At 44.0% G+C, this 17627-nt stretch overlaps 2 protein-coding genes across 4 annotated transcripts in view; both read left to right on the top strand.

Annotated features, from left to right (window-relative positions):
- The window catches only part of anxa4 (annexin A4), a 10010-nt gene extending 1790 nt beyond the window's left edge, over positions 1-8220 (top strand). The window contains exons 2-13 of one of the 3 annotated variants that reach the window (XM_008326332.3): positions 343-392; positions 1364-1451; positions 2753-2847; positions 3520-3633; positions 4513-4603; positions 5133-5212; positions 5676-5732; positions 5816-5909; positions 6440-6535; positions 6625-6683; positions 7742-7864; positions 7986-8220. In XM_008326332.3, coding sequence (XP_008324554.1) covers positions 384-392; positions 1364-1451; positions 2753-2847; positions 3520-3633; positions 4513-4603; positions 5133-5212; positions 5676-5732; positions 5816-5909; positions 6440-6535; positions 6625-6683; positions 7742-7864; positions 7986-8042 — 963 coding nt within the window. In that variant the 5' untranslated portion in view covers positions 343-383 and the 3' untranslated portion in view covers positions 8043-8220. The other 2 variants (XM_025062110.1, XM_025062109.1) reach the window with 2 other exon arrangements.
- Positions 8221-15262: 7042 nt separating this feature from the next.
- On the top strand, positions 15263-17537 carry LOC103390496 (prolactin-releasing peptide receptor-like). Its single transcript, XM_025062079.1, is given in 2 exon segments — positions 15263-15711; positions 16898-17537. Coding segments are annotated over 2 exon segments (1089 nt in total).
- Positions 17538-17627: the final 90 nt, after the last annotated feature.

The raw sequence follows: 17627 nt of genomic DNA, 5'->3' as shown, positions 1-17627 counted from the left end.
CCCCCCACCCCCCCCCCACAGCCTAGTGGTCGCTCCATTTCCTGGAGGACTAACTGGGTCATCGCGGCTGCTTTTACCCTGAGTGGATTCTGACCCCCCGTCAGGGCAGTAATTACACGTGCGTCCACACAAAAATTAACACGGCTGTGACGCCACTAAGACAATAGGTGCGTCAAAAGCCCTCTCTTCAGATGATGAGGTGCATGTATTATTGATCAGAGGTCAAGCAGGGTCACTTTCCCAACAGAGGCCTGAGTGTTTCCTGCCCTGTGTCACGTTGACAGGCCGCGATCAACAGCTGACACACTGACACTATTTTGTTTTGTTTTTCCTCCGTCATAGCTTCCTGCACCCCCCGCTGGGAAATCTACACTCTCCTGACAATGGCAGCGGTAAGTAGTCACCACGGCTGGACATCACATGGACATGAATGAGGTGCAGGACTTGGACTCTGGACCAGGTCTGTCCCGCATGGTCCTGCAAACAGGATAATGATGTCACCGCAGCAGGACTTTTAGTGTCGGGCGACATTGATTTTGATACTAAAGCCTCGGCCGTTCTTCCAACGGGCAGGGGTCAGTCTGAACCAGGGGTCACCCATGTGGTGCCCCTGCTGTTGAGGCTCAGCCGAACTTCAAACAGTGACAACTGTTGTTCTCACTGTTCTCAAGTCAACTTAGCTCCATGGCTACGTTCCTGTTTTGCCTTTATAAATACAAACATCGTTGCCCCCTCTGGTTATCTGCTGGTGTGCAAATGCTAATCACAAAGTACTGTGGTTCACGGGAACAATAAAGCCACTGCTCATATTCAAATGTTACAACAGTGAGTGTGAAAATACCCAAATACGGCCTTCAGGCGACTGACCTTTTAACCTTTTAAAGGGGCACTGGCTTTTAAATATGAATTTTATATATATATATATACAATAAATAAAATAAAATAAAGGCAGAGGTCAGCATGAGTACAGAAGAACACAACATCGTACACATCTGATTGCGTGCAGGAAATGTCGTCGCTTAGAATGATTTATCTGCAAGAAATATCTCGCAATAAACGCAAACAAATAAAATTAAAAAAAAACATTTTTTTTCAGTGAGAGTTAAGATGTGAATACAGTGACACTCCTGGGTTTACCTACAACTGCCCTTATGTTGAAAATGTAATACTGCCCCCGGTGGAGACCTGACGTAACCGCAGACAAACAAATAAGCAGATGTGAACTTTAATGCCTGACAACGGCGACCGTGAAAAGTTGGACAAACTCGGTCCAACACTTGAGCGTGAAAGTTCCACTGAAGTCACAGCTCTGAACATCGTCGTGTGTTTTCTGCGTTCATTCTTTTTTTTTTTTCATTTTCAGATTGGAAACCGTGGAACAGTGAAGGAGGCCGCTGGTTTTGACCCAGAGTCCGATGTCAAGAAGCTGCGAGAAGCCATGAAGGGAATGGGTGAGTGAACCGACCAATCGAACTGTAGGAAAAAAAAAATAATACTAACCTGAACTCCGACGTCTAAAAGATATTTTTCTAACTTAATTAACGTCAACGTTACATTTTCTGCCGTCCTCGTCCTTTTTTTTCGTGAAGGACTTTTTCCTGTTTGTGCTGATGCGTAGTTTCAGTTTGCTGATGATGCAGGAAGTGGTGGCAAAGTGAGTCTCATTATGGCCGTACTACGTACGAGCAGGAACGTAGTACTTAACCAAGTACTTACAGAGTTGAATTCATCCAGGGTGTGACGGCTCTGGTCCATCAGGAGTTCTCCTCCTGGACCGCGGGAAGGGCCCTGACCACAGGTTTAAATGTTTCATGTCACTTATTTCATTAACAAATCACATTCAGGGCAGAGAGTAATTTAACCCTGACTCTGGCAGAGGATTTTAACGACATCTGTGTCTGGACCAGTCACGTCTGGACAACGAGGTCAGAAGGTTTTTACTCAGAAATACTAGAAGTATATATATATATGTATATATACTATATATATACATATATATATATATATATATGTAACTTTTGGGGTAACTGATATTAGGGTTAAGTATATTATATGTAAGAATCGTCCGATCATGTAAACCTGATAACACGATGCCTGGGTTTTGCCAAATGATGTGCAACCTAAAAAATAGTTTTGGGGAAAAACAGCTGTATATGAAAGTGAAAGACACTAGGTGGCAGCATTGCAGCTCATTTTATCAATCTATTTTAACAGTGGTTTGTACAGATAAATAAATAAATATTACCAGGTGCTTCCCATTTCAATTTAGGGGAACAGGGGGGGGGAGGAACGTTTGTCCCCTAGGGGGAGACATGTCAGAAAATAATTAAGAAACACTGCTTTAACCCATCGCCTTAGTGAGCAGGCTGCACTTAACCTCCTTAACCACCAGGGCACCACTGCCCAGCTATATCGGTATCGGTTGATGTCGGAATCGGACATTAAGCGTTTGGACGATATAAGTTATAAATACGACTTAATCTCTGCCGGATTGGATTAATACCGTGGACGAGCGTCCAGCTACACCCGCGTGACAAATGCAGGGACAACAGTCAAACTTCACTGGTCTCACGTGGACCCTGGTCTGGTCTCCTGGTCTAACAAACTCCTCCTGACTCCTGAGTCTGAGTTCTATTAAACACAGATGGTGTTCATTAGAACCATCTCCAGTTTGTGGACAACAACAACAACAACCTCAACCTCAGTTGGACTGAAAAAATCAACAATCAAATTCAACATTCTTGTCTCACAGGCACTGACGAGGCCGCCGTCATCGATGTGGTGTCTCACCGAACCATCGCCCAGAGGCAGCGCATCAAAGAGGCCTACAAACAAGCAGTGGGGAAGGTAAGAAAAAAAAAAGGTCAGTTTTTTGGCAGTGAACAAACAAAAGTATGAAAAGACGGAGGACGTTCGTGTTCACTGCCTGAAACAGCAGCACAAACTCTCCTTTGTTCCCTTTCGCCTCCATCACGTCTCTCATCACTTCTGCAGTTTGGATAGAATTTAACTTCGCTAACGAGATAGCAACACAGTGACGGTTAATTCTTAAAAAAAAACCCACGTCTCTGTAATTCATTTAGAACGAGGAAACAGTCACTTCTTCATCCATAAAACCCTCTCTTTGTTTCTTTATCAACCGGTCAATAAATGAACCGTGGGACGTTGGTGTATTGACAGAGTGAGACGGTGATAAGCCCGCGGTGCGCTGTCCAGTAAGCGGTCGATAAAGTCAACTGGAAGTTCCTCTCGGAACGCTGCTGCAGCAGACACAGCCGGGACTGTGGGGCAGAAAGAGTGAGTCATGAAACTGCTGGAGACGCCCACGTGTGGTCACACGGAGTGACTGCGTGGAACAACTTCTCTATTCACCAGGAAACGGTTGATCCTCGGCAGGTTGTGCTCCGTCTGCGAGAGACTAAAAAAAAAGAAAAACCAGATTGAACAGTGACCCTTTTTTTAACTTTTTAAATTTTATTTATGTATTTTTGATCCCACTCTTCTTGTCCTGACCTGCAGGACCTGGCTGAAGATCTGTCCTCAGAGCTGAGCGGCAACTTCAAGAGTGTAGTCCTAGGTCTGTTGATGCTGCCCCCTGTGTACGACGCCTATGAACTGAGAAATGCCATAAAGGTCAGTGTCGTCCAACCACAAAAAATGTCCAAAAATAAATAAAAATAAAAATAATATGTATATGTATGTTTTGATACATATATTTATATATGTATAAAATGTCTAAAATATACATTTAATATATAAGTTTAACTAAACTGTGTGACATCAATTGATTTCAATTTGTATTTATTTAAAACGTTGACACAGTGACTTCGACCCTCATTGATAAAACATTATTAATGTTGTGACTGTTTGACTATATTTGTCTGGTTATGGTTATCGTCCGTATCCAATCAGAACGTTTCTCACATTAACTTTTAAGAATCTGCTAAAAATCTACACTCATCGTGAGATAACATTTCTTTTTTCTTATAAAAGTCAGAGTAACTCGATGTGTTGGAGCCTCTGCTTCAGGTTAATGTTGATTTGAACTTTAACCTGAACGTCACCTCAGTCCATTAACAATGAAATGTTTTATGATTTTAGTTCAGTTCAGTTTAGTTATTGTTAAACACAGTCAAAAATTCTCCGTAAACTGTATCTGCGTCAGTAAAAAAAAAAAAGAAAATGAAAAAATTATTGTAAAAAAAAAAAGTCTTGTGCAAATACAACAGTAGGTCAAACAGTTTTGAGACAGATGTTATAATTCCATATATTTTATAATCATTAAGCCTAAAGTCGAGCTTTGAGCTGAGTTAGGTTGGACTTCAAGTTTAGCCAAACTTTGAGATTAGATTTTGATCTCGCTCCTTCTGATTTTTTAAAATCGTTTTTTTCTCCAGAAAATCCACTTCAGTAACACTTTAACTGGACTCCGAATATTTATAATAATTATGAACCCGTAACCGAACCTACTGCTGTACCTCCAAAGTCTGACCTCGTCCATCTCCACGGCAGGGCGCGGGAACAGACGAGGCGTGTCTCATCGATATTCTGGCCTCCAGGTCAAACGCTGAAGTGAAAACCATCAGCTCCTTCTACAGGAAAGGTACTGACCCATCATCTGACCCATCATCTGACCCATCATCTGGGGACATCTCCCGGTGCCCGTGGGCCGGGCGTCAGGCAGGACATCTGATATGATTGGAGCTGGCCTGTGACCAAGCATTATGGGAAAACAATGAAACTGTCATCCATTATTCACAGGAGCCAGAGCTGCTCCAGAACCAGCACTTGGTTCTCGTTTGTTTTGTTAGTGACCGTCCAGTGTGTTTAAGGAAGTAACCTGCTGACTGACCGCGGTTACCGATTGGTGTCGTTAACCAGTGACTGTTCATGTCCAGTGATTTTCACTGTCCGTTCACCTTTGATCTTTGATCTGACACACACACACGTCATTTACACACCCTGCTGGAAAACATTTTTGTTTCACCAAAGCACCCGGGGGCTTAAAATACCATCGTCACGTCCAGCAGGTGGCGTTGGAAGCTTCAGCCTTAGGTCATAAAAAAAATGACATAAAAATTTTTCTAAATCTTTAATTTTTCTACTTTTGTTTTTTTTTCTTTCTTTCGTAGAATATGGGAAAGACCTGGAGAAGGACGTGTGTGGAGACACGTCAGGAATGTTCCAGAGAGTTCTGGTCTCTTTACTCTCGGTGAGTAAACACCACACTCCACGACCTCTGACCTCTGACCTCCACGTCTGGACCAGTAACAACGTCACTGAACGACGAACAATCAAATAAAAAAGTGAAATTTGTGGTTTTTACCAGACAACATCTGAGCTGAAGGTCAGAGGGTCAGGGTCAGGGTCAAGGCTAAAGGCTAAGATGCTAAGATGCTAAAATGCTTTTCTACGCCATTTAATGGTGAAATGTGGGTATTGCAGGGAAAAGTCTGAAGTAAAGTTTTGTGCTAATATAAATTAATAACATAATTTTTTGGCCATATTAAAAAGTCAAACGGGCCGCATTCGGCCCCCGAGCCATAGTTTGGTCAAACCTGGGTTAGGATTGAGGTGAACATTGACACAAACACTGGTTCAAATAAACTCTTTTAAAATAACTAATAATAATAAAACTAATTAATTTTTTTCTTTTCGTGTTTTCTACCCTGCAGGCCGGAAGAGACGAGACGGAGAAGGTGGACGACGCCCAGGCTGTTAAAGACGCCAAGGTGAGGAAGACGTGTCAAAGTGTCAAAGTGTCAGTCGCTCTGGGACCACAGACTGTGTTTAAATTAAATGTCTGTGGCTTCAGGAGATCTACGAGGCCGGAGAAGGTCGCTGGGGCACGGACGAGGTGAAGTTCCTCACCGTGCTCTGTGTGAGGAACATGAAACATCTGCTGAAAGGTACAAGCTGAGCGGTGACGTCATCACAATCTGGTTTAAAAAAACCAAAAACAAAACAGAAGTGAAAGTAGAAGAGAAGTCCGTGGGGAAATACTGACACCTTGTGGGTGTTTTGGGGAGCTACGTCTCCGGTCATGTTTTTCAGGAGGAGGTGGAGATTTTTTTGCCGATTACGATTCAATTATCGATCTTACGAATCAGTTCTATTTCTTATGGATTACCTTATCAATTAGTATTAATTATTGGATAAAAAGCAAGAGAAAAAAAAACGTACAAATTGGTTTGGAGTGAGTTTTCTTTTTTTAAGTCACATGTGACCAAATCTCACTCCTCTACTGTCTAAATAAGAGTGTGTGACGTCATCAAGTTCATACGTCGTCACACAACGATCTGTGGAATTAAACTGAACTTATATTTAAGTTGACCAACAATTTTTCCACCCCTGGTGTTATTGATTAATTATTTATCGATCTTTTTTTTAAAAATTTTTTTATCTCGTTAATTAACGTTTTCTTTCTTCATTCGCTCAGTGTTCGACGAGTACAAGAAGATCGCAGGAAGAGACATCGAGGACAGCATCAAGAGGGAAATGTCCGGCTCTCTCCAGGACGTCTTCCTGGCCATAGGTGTGTGTGTTCCAGCAGTGACCCTGAGGAACTGTTACCGTAACCGTCTCGGTCTCACGAGCCGCGGTTTTGTCCGTTTGTTTCTGCAGTGAAGGTGATAAAGAACAAGCCCGCGTTCTTCGCTGAGCGTCTCTACAAATCGATGAAGGTAAATCAATATTTATATTGATCAGTCTTTTCCAACAGGCCACGCCCCCTCCTGGCGGTCCGGACGTTTACAGGTCAACATTTGGTCTGAGGTCAGGATTAGGATTGGGATTATGACAGGATTGAAATAAGGATTAGACTTTTTTATATTTTTGGTCTCTGTATGAGGCTAAGGAACACTTCCACTCCACAAGAGGGCGTAGTCCTCCGCGCTGTGGGTGACCAATATCCGATATGCCGATATTGTCCGAACACTTAATTTCCCATCACGATATCAGCCGATACCGATATAGACCTGGTAATATTTATTTATTTATTTATCTGTACAAACCGCTGTATGAGATGAGTTAAATGAGCTGCAATGCTGCCATCTAGTGACTTTTACTTTGATATACAGCCGTTTGTCTGGGTATTTGGAGAAACCCAGACATTGTGTTATCGGCTTATCATTAGCCGAGGAAAAACTGATAACGATTCTTCCAGATATTACATAATATGCTAATATCGGTCCGATAATATCGGTCCGATAATATCAGTCCACCGATAACGTCAACGTCAAGATTCAACTCTGTGTGTTCTACTAATTTGTAAGTACCAGAAAGACTGAACTGAAGTACCTTTTGTATTTGTCGTAATACTTTCACGTGACAGAACCCGAACCCTATACAGTACTCATTTATAGTACGATTTATCCAAAAAACTTTAATCAGCGTGTTTTAATGGATAGAACTTTTTTTAAAATCTAGAATAACATAATATTTTGTCTCTGTGCCTGTGAAGTAATGCCATCTGTCTGTGAGTACCGGTACAACACGTTTTCTCAGATTATACCTTTGATTCTAACTGCTGTAAATCCAGCAGGGGGCGTGGTCTCCAGAGTTCTGTAATCACTCCTAAGGTCAGGGTAAATATGATCTTCTGGCGTCAGGGAAAGTAAAGATGGCCGACATCGATCGTTCCCTCTCTGTCGTCTTCACGATGTTTACTTAACGAGCGGCGTCGGAAAATCTGACTCAGCAAAATCTGAATCTGTGTGTGTGTGTGTGTGTGTGTGTTTAGGGCCTGGGGACCACGGACAGCATCCTCATCAGAGTGATGGTCTCCAGGGCGGAGATCGACATGTTGGACATCAAGGCGGAGTTCCTGAAGATGTACGGCAAGACGCTGCACTCCTTCATCAAGGTGAGCGCCACATCCTAGGGGGCGTGGCACCGTGTCAGTCAGCCGAAGGCCGAGGCAGCGCGTCAGCGGTTCTGACGAATACATTTGTAGATGAGTCTGTGTCTGTCTCTGGTCTCTGCAGGGGGACACGTCTGGAGACTATCGCAAGATCCTGCTGGAGCTGTGTGGAGGCGAGTGAAGAAGAGGAGCAGACGACGACCACCACCACGACCACGATGACGACACAACGTCGTCTTTTACTCTGTCTGTTTGTTTTTTTTCCATGTTGATTCTCACGCGGCCTCACATTTCACTAATTGACCTCCGCGCCTCGTTGTTTTGTGATTTAAAGCAAAGATTTGTTACCTTTTACACTCGATTGTGTTTCCCTTCATTGATTTTAACATTAAGGACTGATTCATGGCAGCAGTCAGAGAAAAAAACAAGGGTGCAGTAAAGTGGAGGCCAAGGAAGTTTAACGATGATGTCGGTGGAGCTCAGTCACAGCGTTACCGAAGGTGACCGCCAGGGGGCACCAGAGAATTTAGTGTCTCAGGTTGTCTCAGTGAGAGCAGCAGTGGACGGACGTGGACGTGGACGTGGACGTGGTTCTGTCAGTCTGTGAATGGAGCTCGTCAGAACTCTTTGTTTCTCTGTCCCTTCATCTGAGTTCCTGTTCCGTCCTTGAACACGGCGTCCGCAGTCGTGTTCAAAAACACGTTTATTTTCTGAGGACATGAAAGGACGAGGACGATTGTGGTTTTCATTCATCAGGAAGAATCAGAGCTTCTCTAATTAGGATAGAAATTAGACGGAAAATAAGAGTTTTTTGTTGTTTTTGAGCAGCAGTGGACGGACGTGGACGTGGACGTGGACGTGGTTCTGTCAGTCTGTGAATGGAGCTCGTCAGAACTCTTTGTTTCTCTGTCCCTTCATCTGAGTTCCTGTTCCGTCCTTGAACACGGCGTCCGCAGTCGTGTTCAAAAACACGTTTATTTTCTGAGGACATGAAAGGACGAGGACGACCGTGGTTTTCATTCATCAGGAAGAATCAGAGCTTCTCTAATTAGAAATTAGACGGAAAATAAGAGTTGTTTTTTTTTGTTTTCTTGGCTCTGACATTAAATAACTTCACATTCACTCTGTGTACTCAGTGAGTACTGCAGGTACAGAGTACTGCAGTATGTACTAGTAAACACAGTGTATTTAAAACCAACTCTTCAGTCTGTTCTGGAAGAACTGACGAAGAGTTGATGCCTGAACTGGACCAGGACCAGAACCAGAACCAGGACCAGAACTAAGACCAGGACCAGAACCAGGACCAGGACCAGAACCAGAACCAGAACCACAACCAGAACCAGGACCAGAACCAGGACCAGGACCAGAACCAGGACCAGGACCACAACCAGAACCAGAACCAGAACCAGGACCACAACCAGAACCAGGACCAGAACCAGGACCAGGACCAGAACCAGGTCAAACTAAGGTCCAGGTCACAGAGGTCCAGCTGAGCCAAATTATATTATTTTAATTCTTTTTTTTCCATTCCATATTAATCATTTGGATTTTGTCAGAAATAAAAACAGCTGTAAAAAAAACACACTCTGAACGTCCAGCTGCTGTTACTGATTCATCACGATTATTCATCTACATATATGTAAATATATATATTAAAATACATTGTTTTTGATTTCGAATAAACTCCAGTGCTGTTCCCTGATTTTCTATTCTGTGAAAGTAGGTTAGTCCCAGACTGAGGACACCAGTGTGTGTGTGTGTGTGTGTGTGTGTGTGTGTGTGTGTGTGAACGAATGTGAGAGAAATTGTTATTCCAAGGTCAGTGTGAAGACCAGGTCCCTCAGAGACTGAGACTCCAGGAGGAAACCAAAAACTGGAGATTTAATGTGTAGGGAATGAAAAAAAGAAACAAAAAACAACAACAACAACAACAACAACAACGACACATCAGAGCGTCACCGCAGCAGGAGACGGAGACCTGAGGTGAGTCTGTCCAGGACAGATCCAGAGACACACAGAGAACAGACGCTGACTCTCCTCCTTCTGTGATTGGTCGATACATTATCCAATGTTTTTCTTTATGGACTGGATGGGTTTTTTTATGTGGTCCACCAGTCTGGGCTGCTCACTGCCAAAACAGTGGGCATCGACCAGACATCGGTCCAGATTTTTGTTCCAAATTTAGTGACTGTGTCCACGGAGGTTCACGAACAGAATCAACACAAACGTCAACACAAAAAATAATTTGATTCAAATGTCACTGTTTTCTACAGCAGGAAACAGACGACAACAGACGACAACAGACAACAACAGATGACAACAGACGAAAACAGACAACAACAGACGACAACAGACGACAACAGACGACAACAGACGCTGTGAAATTCTCCACTTCTGTTAATAATGACTGACTCCTACAGCAGGTGGCGATAATGCCCCATGTAGGAATTTCCGATCTGTTATTAATGACTGACTCCTACAGCAGGTGGCGATAATGCCCCATATAGGAATGATGGGTATTAACTTTTTGCCGATATCCGATATGCCGATATTGTCCAAACACTTAATTTCCGATTCCGATATCAAACGATACTGATATATAGACCTGGTAATATTGATTTATTTATCTGTCTTAATTAAATGAGCTGCAATGCTGCCATCTAGTGGCTTTCACGTTAATATACAGCCGTTTTTCCCCAAAACTATTTTTAGGGCACACGACGTTTGGCGAAACCCAGGCGTTGCGTTATTGGGTTTTCATTATTGGAGAAAAAAATATTAGCGATTCTTACATAATTATGCTAATATCGGGCCGATAATATTGGTCGGCCGATGTTATATACATATATTTATTAGGGCAAGGATTATAATTTTTAATCTCAATTAATCGCATTGTTACTCAAAATCCAATAACGAATTCAAAATGTATACTGCACATATATCTGTGTATATATACAGTACATATATACAGTACATATATACAGTACATATATACAGACATATATACACACACATATGTATAACCGTCTCTAGATTTCCTCTTTCAAAAATCGTAGGTAACGTTACCTAATGTATTCAAATTAGATAACAGAAAAATATATATATATATAATATAAACGTCGACTCCCCGTGAACCAAAAGAAATCAGACTTCATTAAAAACCAAATCAGCCCTCACTGTTCTCTAATTGTCCGTCTTTTGTCACAAAAACGCTCCAATTAATCCCACAATTTAGCCGACAAACGAGAAAATGAGAGAGTTTAGGCATCAGTGTGTGTGTGTGTGTGTGTGTGTGTGTGTGTTTTCTTTCCTTTTTTGTCGACCGTCATCACAGTCTGAACCTTTTCAACATCTCGTCACCGAGATGTTGTGTTTGAAATATCTGTTGACAGGCAGGTGGAGCTGTTTCCACTGGTGCAGATCTGCACAAAAAAACAACTCATTTTTGCTGGAAAGCACTTCAGCGGCAGATGAACCCACGACCGAGTCTGTGACAACAGGACGACAGACGAGGACGGTGGTCAGTGTTTATATTGACTATTGTTGTTGGAAATACATTTTTTTCAAACAGCGCTGCTGCTGGTGAATAGTGGTATTACGTTTTTTGACGCTAAAAATGCTAGCTTTTTTTATTCTAGTTGATTCTGAATTGACTTTGTTCAAGTATTAAGTTCATAAAATATATTTCTCTGAGCGAACTCTAAGTCAACATAAATAAACAACAACTTTTTAATTTAAAGTTTAAAGTCCATGGATGCTAATGCTAATCAATAGTTAGCATAAAAGTCGAGTCCAGACGTCGTCGCTGTCAGATTAGCCGCAGACGCCGGGCGATGTTAATGGGTGACAACAAAGACGCTAAAGAACCTTCGGTGATAACGATGAGATAACGACGTAAACATCGGTTCCTTCAACAGTTCTTTGTATCCACAGTTCAAATGTTGTTTCTAACCGTCCGGTTGCCCCCCCCCCCCCGTGGCCCCCACGCTGCAGGTCACCATAGTAACAGCTATTAGTTCAGTAATCCTTACAAACCCCTGAGACATAAAGAAAGAAAATGAATTACGCTTGTGTCCACCCCCTGTAGTCAGGAATGTTTTGAACGTTCCGTATCAGTGGAGGAAGATTTAGTTGCGTACTTACGCTACATCACTTTAGCCATTTTTTCGTTGTTTCGTAAGAACTGCAAATTACTGCGTAAATGCAGTCATTTGATATTTGTACTGAAAGCAGCAAATCCTGTCTTTAATTTCCGACTCCTCCATGAATTAAAGGCTAATTTTCCCGGTGTGAGGAAATGAAGATCAACTTAATGGAATGCTAACGTAAAGGTTCCGCTTCACTTAAGGTGGAGAGAGAAAAAAAAACTGCAAACGCGTTTGTGATTAAAGGTCGCGTTCGCGTTCTGCAGTCGTTGAGTTGTCGTAGCTTCGTTCTGACATTTTCAACTGGAACATTAAAAAAAACAAAAAAAAAAACAACGACGACCAAGTGTGTAATTAATCTGAGCTCACGATGTTCCAGAGACGAGACGTTTGGATTGGTTGACGTGAGCTGTCGTCGCCGTCATCTGTTGTTGTTGTTGAGTTCAGACGGAACATCCAGAACTTCAGACCAAACCTTGGTTAGTGGACCTGGGACGGACCAACAACCTTTATGTTTGAAAAAAAAAAAAAAGAAATCTTTTTTTAAAACGATAAAGTGAAAATTCTTCAACATGAAGATGATGAAGATGATGAAGGACTGATGATGTCATCGTCTCCTCTCTGACCAACGGTTTCTTCTCTGGTCACTCCAGGTCAGACATCATCAGTCGATCCAACCGCGAGGTGAATCATTTGGAGATGAGGGTCGGGGAGAGGGGGAGTGGGGTGAGAGAGGGGGGAGTGGAGGTGAGAGAGGGGGAGTGGAGGTGTGTGTGTGTGTGTGTGTGGGGGGGGGGGGATTGTCATTTCCATTGGTTTAGAGACCATTTCCACAGACTCTCTCTCCCTGTTTCTCCCTCACTCCTGCCACCTCTTGTCCATCAGCGTGGCGTGCCTCACCCCACTCCCTCACCCCACTCCCTCTTCCTCCTACTCCAAAAAGCATCTCTTATCATTGTCACCTACACTTTTGGGTCGCTGCTTGAATCCTCTCATCCTTGTCTCCCTTCCTCTCTCCCCTCTTCCTGACTCTGATTCAGCCTCAGTTGTGTACAGACGCTCAGCGATCGTCCGCTCTTCTCACTCTCACTCTTCGTACGGCGGGGACGTAACACCAGAGGTGAGTCACGGCACCATCGTCCATGAACCATGTGCACGTCTCTCGTCACCTTGTACCTCATTGTGTTTCTCTTGCGTTGAAGTGCAGATGGTTGTGTTGTTGTTGTTCTCCGTTGTTCTTCAGGAACAGACGCTCGGTTCCTGGTGAAGTGACCGAGCTGTGATTGGTTCAAATCCTCCACAGAACTTCATGTCACTGGTCTTTAAGGCGGACCATGTGAACAGAGGAGTGGAGCTGGTCAGACCAGTGACCACAGAGTTGACAGAGGATTAACTAATTAGTAGCATTAAGTATTTTTCATCTCGTCTCATCGATCACCTGCCGTAGAAAATACTCTTCAGATTTGGTGGAACTTTAACTAAAATCCCTTGGCAGTCGAGAGAATGAAGGTTCTATCGTGGATTTTTTTTTCCTTGTGTTTTTGCCAAAGCAGTGAAAAATGAAACTCTTTGAACACTGAAGTGTTCTGCATTAAAACGCTGCCCCCTAGCTGCACTTAGTATCGATCGTTTGTCTCGTGCACCTGCAGCTACGATTATTTACAACAGCAGCGAAACAATAAAAGTCAGAGAAAAGTCGGAACGAGGTAAAGATCACCTTTCTGACAATTAGTGGTTAACGCTAATAATTCACCACCGACTGACATGGTCTGTGAACCTCATCAACTGACATGGTCTGTGAACCTCACCGACTGGCATGGTCTATCTACCTCATCAACTGACATGGTCTGTGAACCTCACCAACTGACATGGTCTGTCTACCTCATCAACTGACATGGTCTGTGGACTTCATCAACTGACATGGTCTGTGAACCTCACACTGATGTCTGGGTTTAATAGTGGGTCACAACCAACGGTTTTAGATGCATACTGCCACCTACTGGACTAGAGTGTGTAGTGTCGTGGTATGACCAGTGATTTTTAGAAAACACAGCCTACTGCTAACACCTTGATGTGCGATTAAATTTTTTTATTTCAACCGACTGCGTAAAATGTCGCCCATTCGTATCGATTTTTAACCGATTCACGATGCATCGTTACGTCTTCACCTTTGTGCTGTCCTTCCCAGAAGACGATGTTTTCAAAGTTGTCAACGTCTAAGAAAAAGACTCAACGACAGGAACTTCTCATCAACAACTCGGGGAAAACAGAACCAAAGTTAAAGGGACAACCAGGGAAATTTGATGGTGACATCAGATTTTAAACACGTTTTCTCACGGTACTGAGAGTCAAGTCCGTTCTTCTGACTCTGAGCCGTCACCAGAACCTCTTAGTTATGACGTACTTTTAAAGTCACTGCCGATGCCCAAAAAAACTGTATCGTACAGAGAGCGTTCTCCTCATAATGAGAAGAACCAGCGACAGTTTCCGACCCTGCATTAAATTTAGCCTCGCAGCCCATTTTCAAGTGACATCACACGTGAAACGCTGCACGGGAGCGTGAAAAACCAAAGTCTGAAAATGAGTGTGTGTGTGTGTGTGTGTGTGTGAGTGCTGGAAGGTTCCACTGACTTTGTGGTAACTAGAAAGAAAAGAAGTGACTTTTCTGCAGTACTTGTTCTTTGGTCTTTGGAACTGTTGGATTTTCTCGTCGATTTTCTTGTTGGATTTTCTCGTAAATAAATCAATAAATCAATCAATAAATAAATCAATAAATCAATAAATAAATATTACCAGGTGCTTAGTAGTATTTTAATTCAGGGTGGGGGGGTTAAAAAAACTTCTGTCCTCTAGGGGGTGCATGTCATAAAATAATTATAATAAACACTGCTTTAACCCGTCACCTTAGTGAGCAGGCTGCACTTCACTTCCTTAACCACCAGGGCACCACATATCAGTATCGGTTGATATTGGAATCGGAAACTTAATTTTTGGACAATATCGACATATCGGCAAAAAGTTCATATTGGAGACCCCTAGTGTTTAGTAATGAAAATGAAGACTTGTATTATTATTATTTGTCTTTGAAATAATGAAACCTGTTTCCTCTGGTTTGTCAAGAATCAAATCTGGACGCGTCTCTGTTTCTCAGTAAACTAACTTTTTTTTTAATTGATAAAAATGTTTCAACCTCGATTCAAACCCAGCTGTGAGTCTTTGAATGTTTCTCCGACAGAGACCCCGCTCCAAGGCAGCCATGGCGGAGAACCACAGCAGTCCAACAGGAAGTACACAACCGTCGGTGTCGGCGGAACAGACGGAGGGACTCGTGTTTGAGGTTGCCGTGCAGAACAGCTCCTCCAATCACAGCTCCCAGTTCGCGGACGTGGCTCTCCTGCAGAAGTTCAAGCCTCTGATCATTCCCTGCTACGTCCTGGTGGTGGTGGTCGGCGTCTTTGGGAACTACCTGCTCCTCTACATCATCTGTCGAGCCAGAAAGATGCACAACGTCACCAACTTCTTCATCGGGAACCTGGCCTTTTCCGACATGCTCATGTGCGTGACCTGCATCCCCTTCACGCTGGCCTACGCCTTCAACCCCCGCGGCTGGGTCTTCGGCCGCTCCATGTGTTATCTGGTGTTCCTGATCCAGCCGGTCACGGTCTACGTGTCGGTCTTCACGCTGACTGCCATCGCTGTGGACAGGTGGGTGGAAGTGTCTGTGCTGCGACATGGCAGCCACTCACACCGGCTGGAGGAAAAATGAATCAAACCGTACTGTGTGTTGACAGAACTGTGGGTGTAACTCGTTAATGGGTTCATTTAAATGAGCAGAAAATAATCATGAAAACTGTTGAGACGACAAACTCTGTTTAGATTAGTTAGAACTAATTTAGTGAGTTTGTGTGTGTAGATATGGATGGATGGACGGTTGGATGGATGGTTGGAGGGACGGTTGGATGGACGGTTGGATGGACAGTGGGATGGATTGATGGTTGGATGGGTGGATGGACGGTTGGATGATGGATGGTTGGATGAGTGGATGGTTGGATGAATGGATGGGTGGTTGGATGGACGGTTGGATGGACGGTTGGATGGACGGTTGGATGGATGGTTGGAGGGACGGTTGGATGGACGGTTGGATGGACGGTTGGATGGATGGTTGGAGGGACGGTTGGATGGACGGTTGGATGGACGGTTGGATGGACAGTGGGATGGATTGATGGTTGGATGGGTGGATGGACGGTTGGATGATGGATGGTTGGATGAGTGGATGGACGGTTGGATGAATGGATGGATGAATGGATGGATGGATGGTTGGGGGGACGGTTGGATGAATGGATGGATGGATGAATGGATGGTTGGATGGATGAATGGGTGGATGAATGGATGGGTGGATGGATGAATGGTTGGATGAATGGTTGGATGGATGGCTGAGTGGATGGTTGGATGGCTAGATTATAAATGGACTATAGTCACTTTAGGCTACGTAGGAACGTGACGTCTTGGTTTAATAGCTGAATCAGTTTTAGTCACATACTGCCACCTACTGTACTAGAGTGTGTAGTGTCATGGTGTGACCAGTGACTTTTTGAGGTAATGCGGCCTACTCAACCAGTGCTAAATTGCCACGCATTTGTATTAATTTCGAATCGATTCACGATGCATCCCATACGGCAGAGACAGATCCACTGAACCACAGTCTCCACAGAAGATCGGGTTTTCACTCAACTACATTTTCGTCAGGACATTTCGTTACTTCTTCCTCGTAATGACGTAATCATTAGCAGTTTTCTGAAGGGCCGTTCTCTCGCTCCGAGTCCTTACTTTTCTTCTCGTCCCATTTTAATTCACAGTATTAACGATATCGTCTGCATCACTTGTTTTGCAGATATTACGCAACCGTTCATCCGCTGAAAAAGCGCACCACCGTGGGTATGTGCGTCTCCGTCCTCACTGGTATCTGGCTGATGTCCTGCGGCCTGGTGGCCCCAGCTATGACCCACACTTACCACGTGGAGTTCAAGGAGGAAGGCTTCACCATCTGCGAGGAGTTCTGGTTGGGCCAGGAGAAGGAGCGGCGCGCGTACGCCTACAGCACCCTGATCATCACCTACGTCCTGCCGCTGTCGGCCGTCTTCGTCTCCTACCTCTGCATCACAGTCAAACTGAAGAAATGCGTCGCGCCGGGCCTCAGGTCCAAAGACCAGACCAGCATTCATCAGGCTCGCAAGAGGAAGATCTTCCGCCTGGTGGCGCTGTTGGTGTCGGCCTTCGCCCTGTGCTGGCTGCCCATCCACGTGTTCAACGTGCTGCGAGACATCGACATCCAGCTGATAAACAAACGCTACTTCCTCCTCATCCAGCTCCTCTGCCACCTCTGTGCCATGAGCTCATCGTGCTGTAACCCTTTTCTCTACGCGTGGCTACACGACCGCTTTCGCAACGAGCTGCGGGCGATGTTCAAGCGCCAGAGACGTTGACGCATCGGCGCGCCTGCCAATCACTGTGCCCCCAATGTGGTCTTTTAATCTCGGTAATTAAACCACTGACTTGGCAGTTTGATAACATCGGTTCTCTATCTTCATTTTAAGAGGGGGAGGGGGTGAGGAAGAGGAGCG

This window comes from Cynoglossus semilaevis, chromosome 14 (assembly GCF_000523025.1).
Source record: "Cynoglossus semilaevis isolate Cse_v1.0 chromosome 14, Cse_v1.0, whole genome shotgun sequence".
Classification (NCBI taxonomy): Eukaryota; Metazoa; Chordata; class Actinopteri; order Pleuronectiformes; family Cynoglossidae; genus Cynoglossus; species Cynoglossus semilaevis.
The sequence above is the reverse complement of the archived record's forward strand: the minus strand, read 5'-3'. Positions and strand labels throughout refer to the sequence as shown.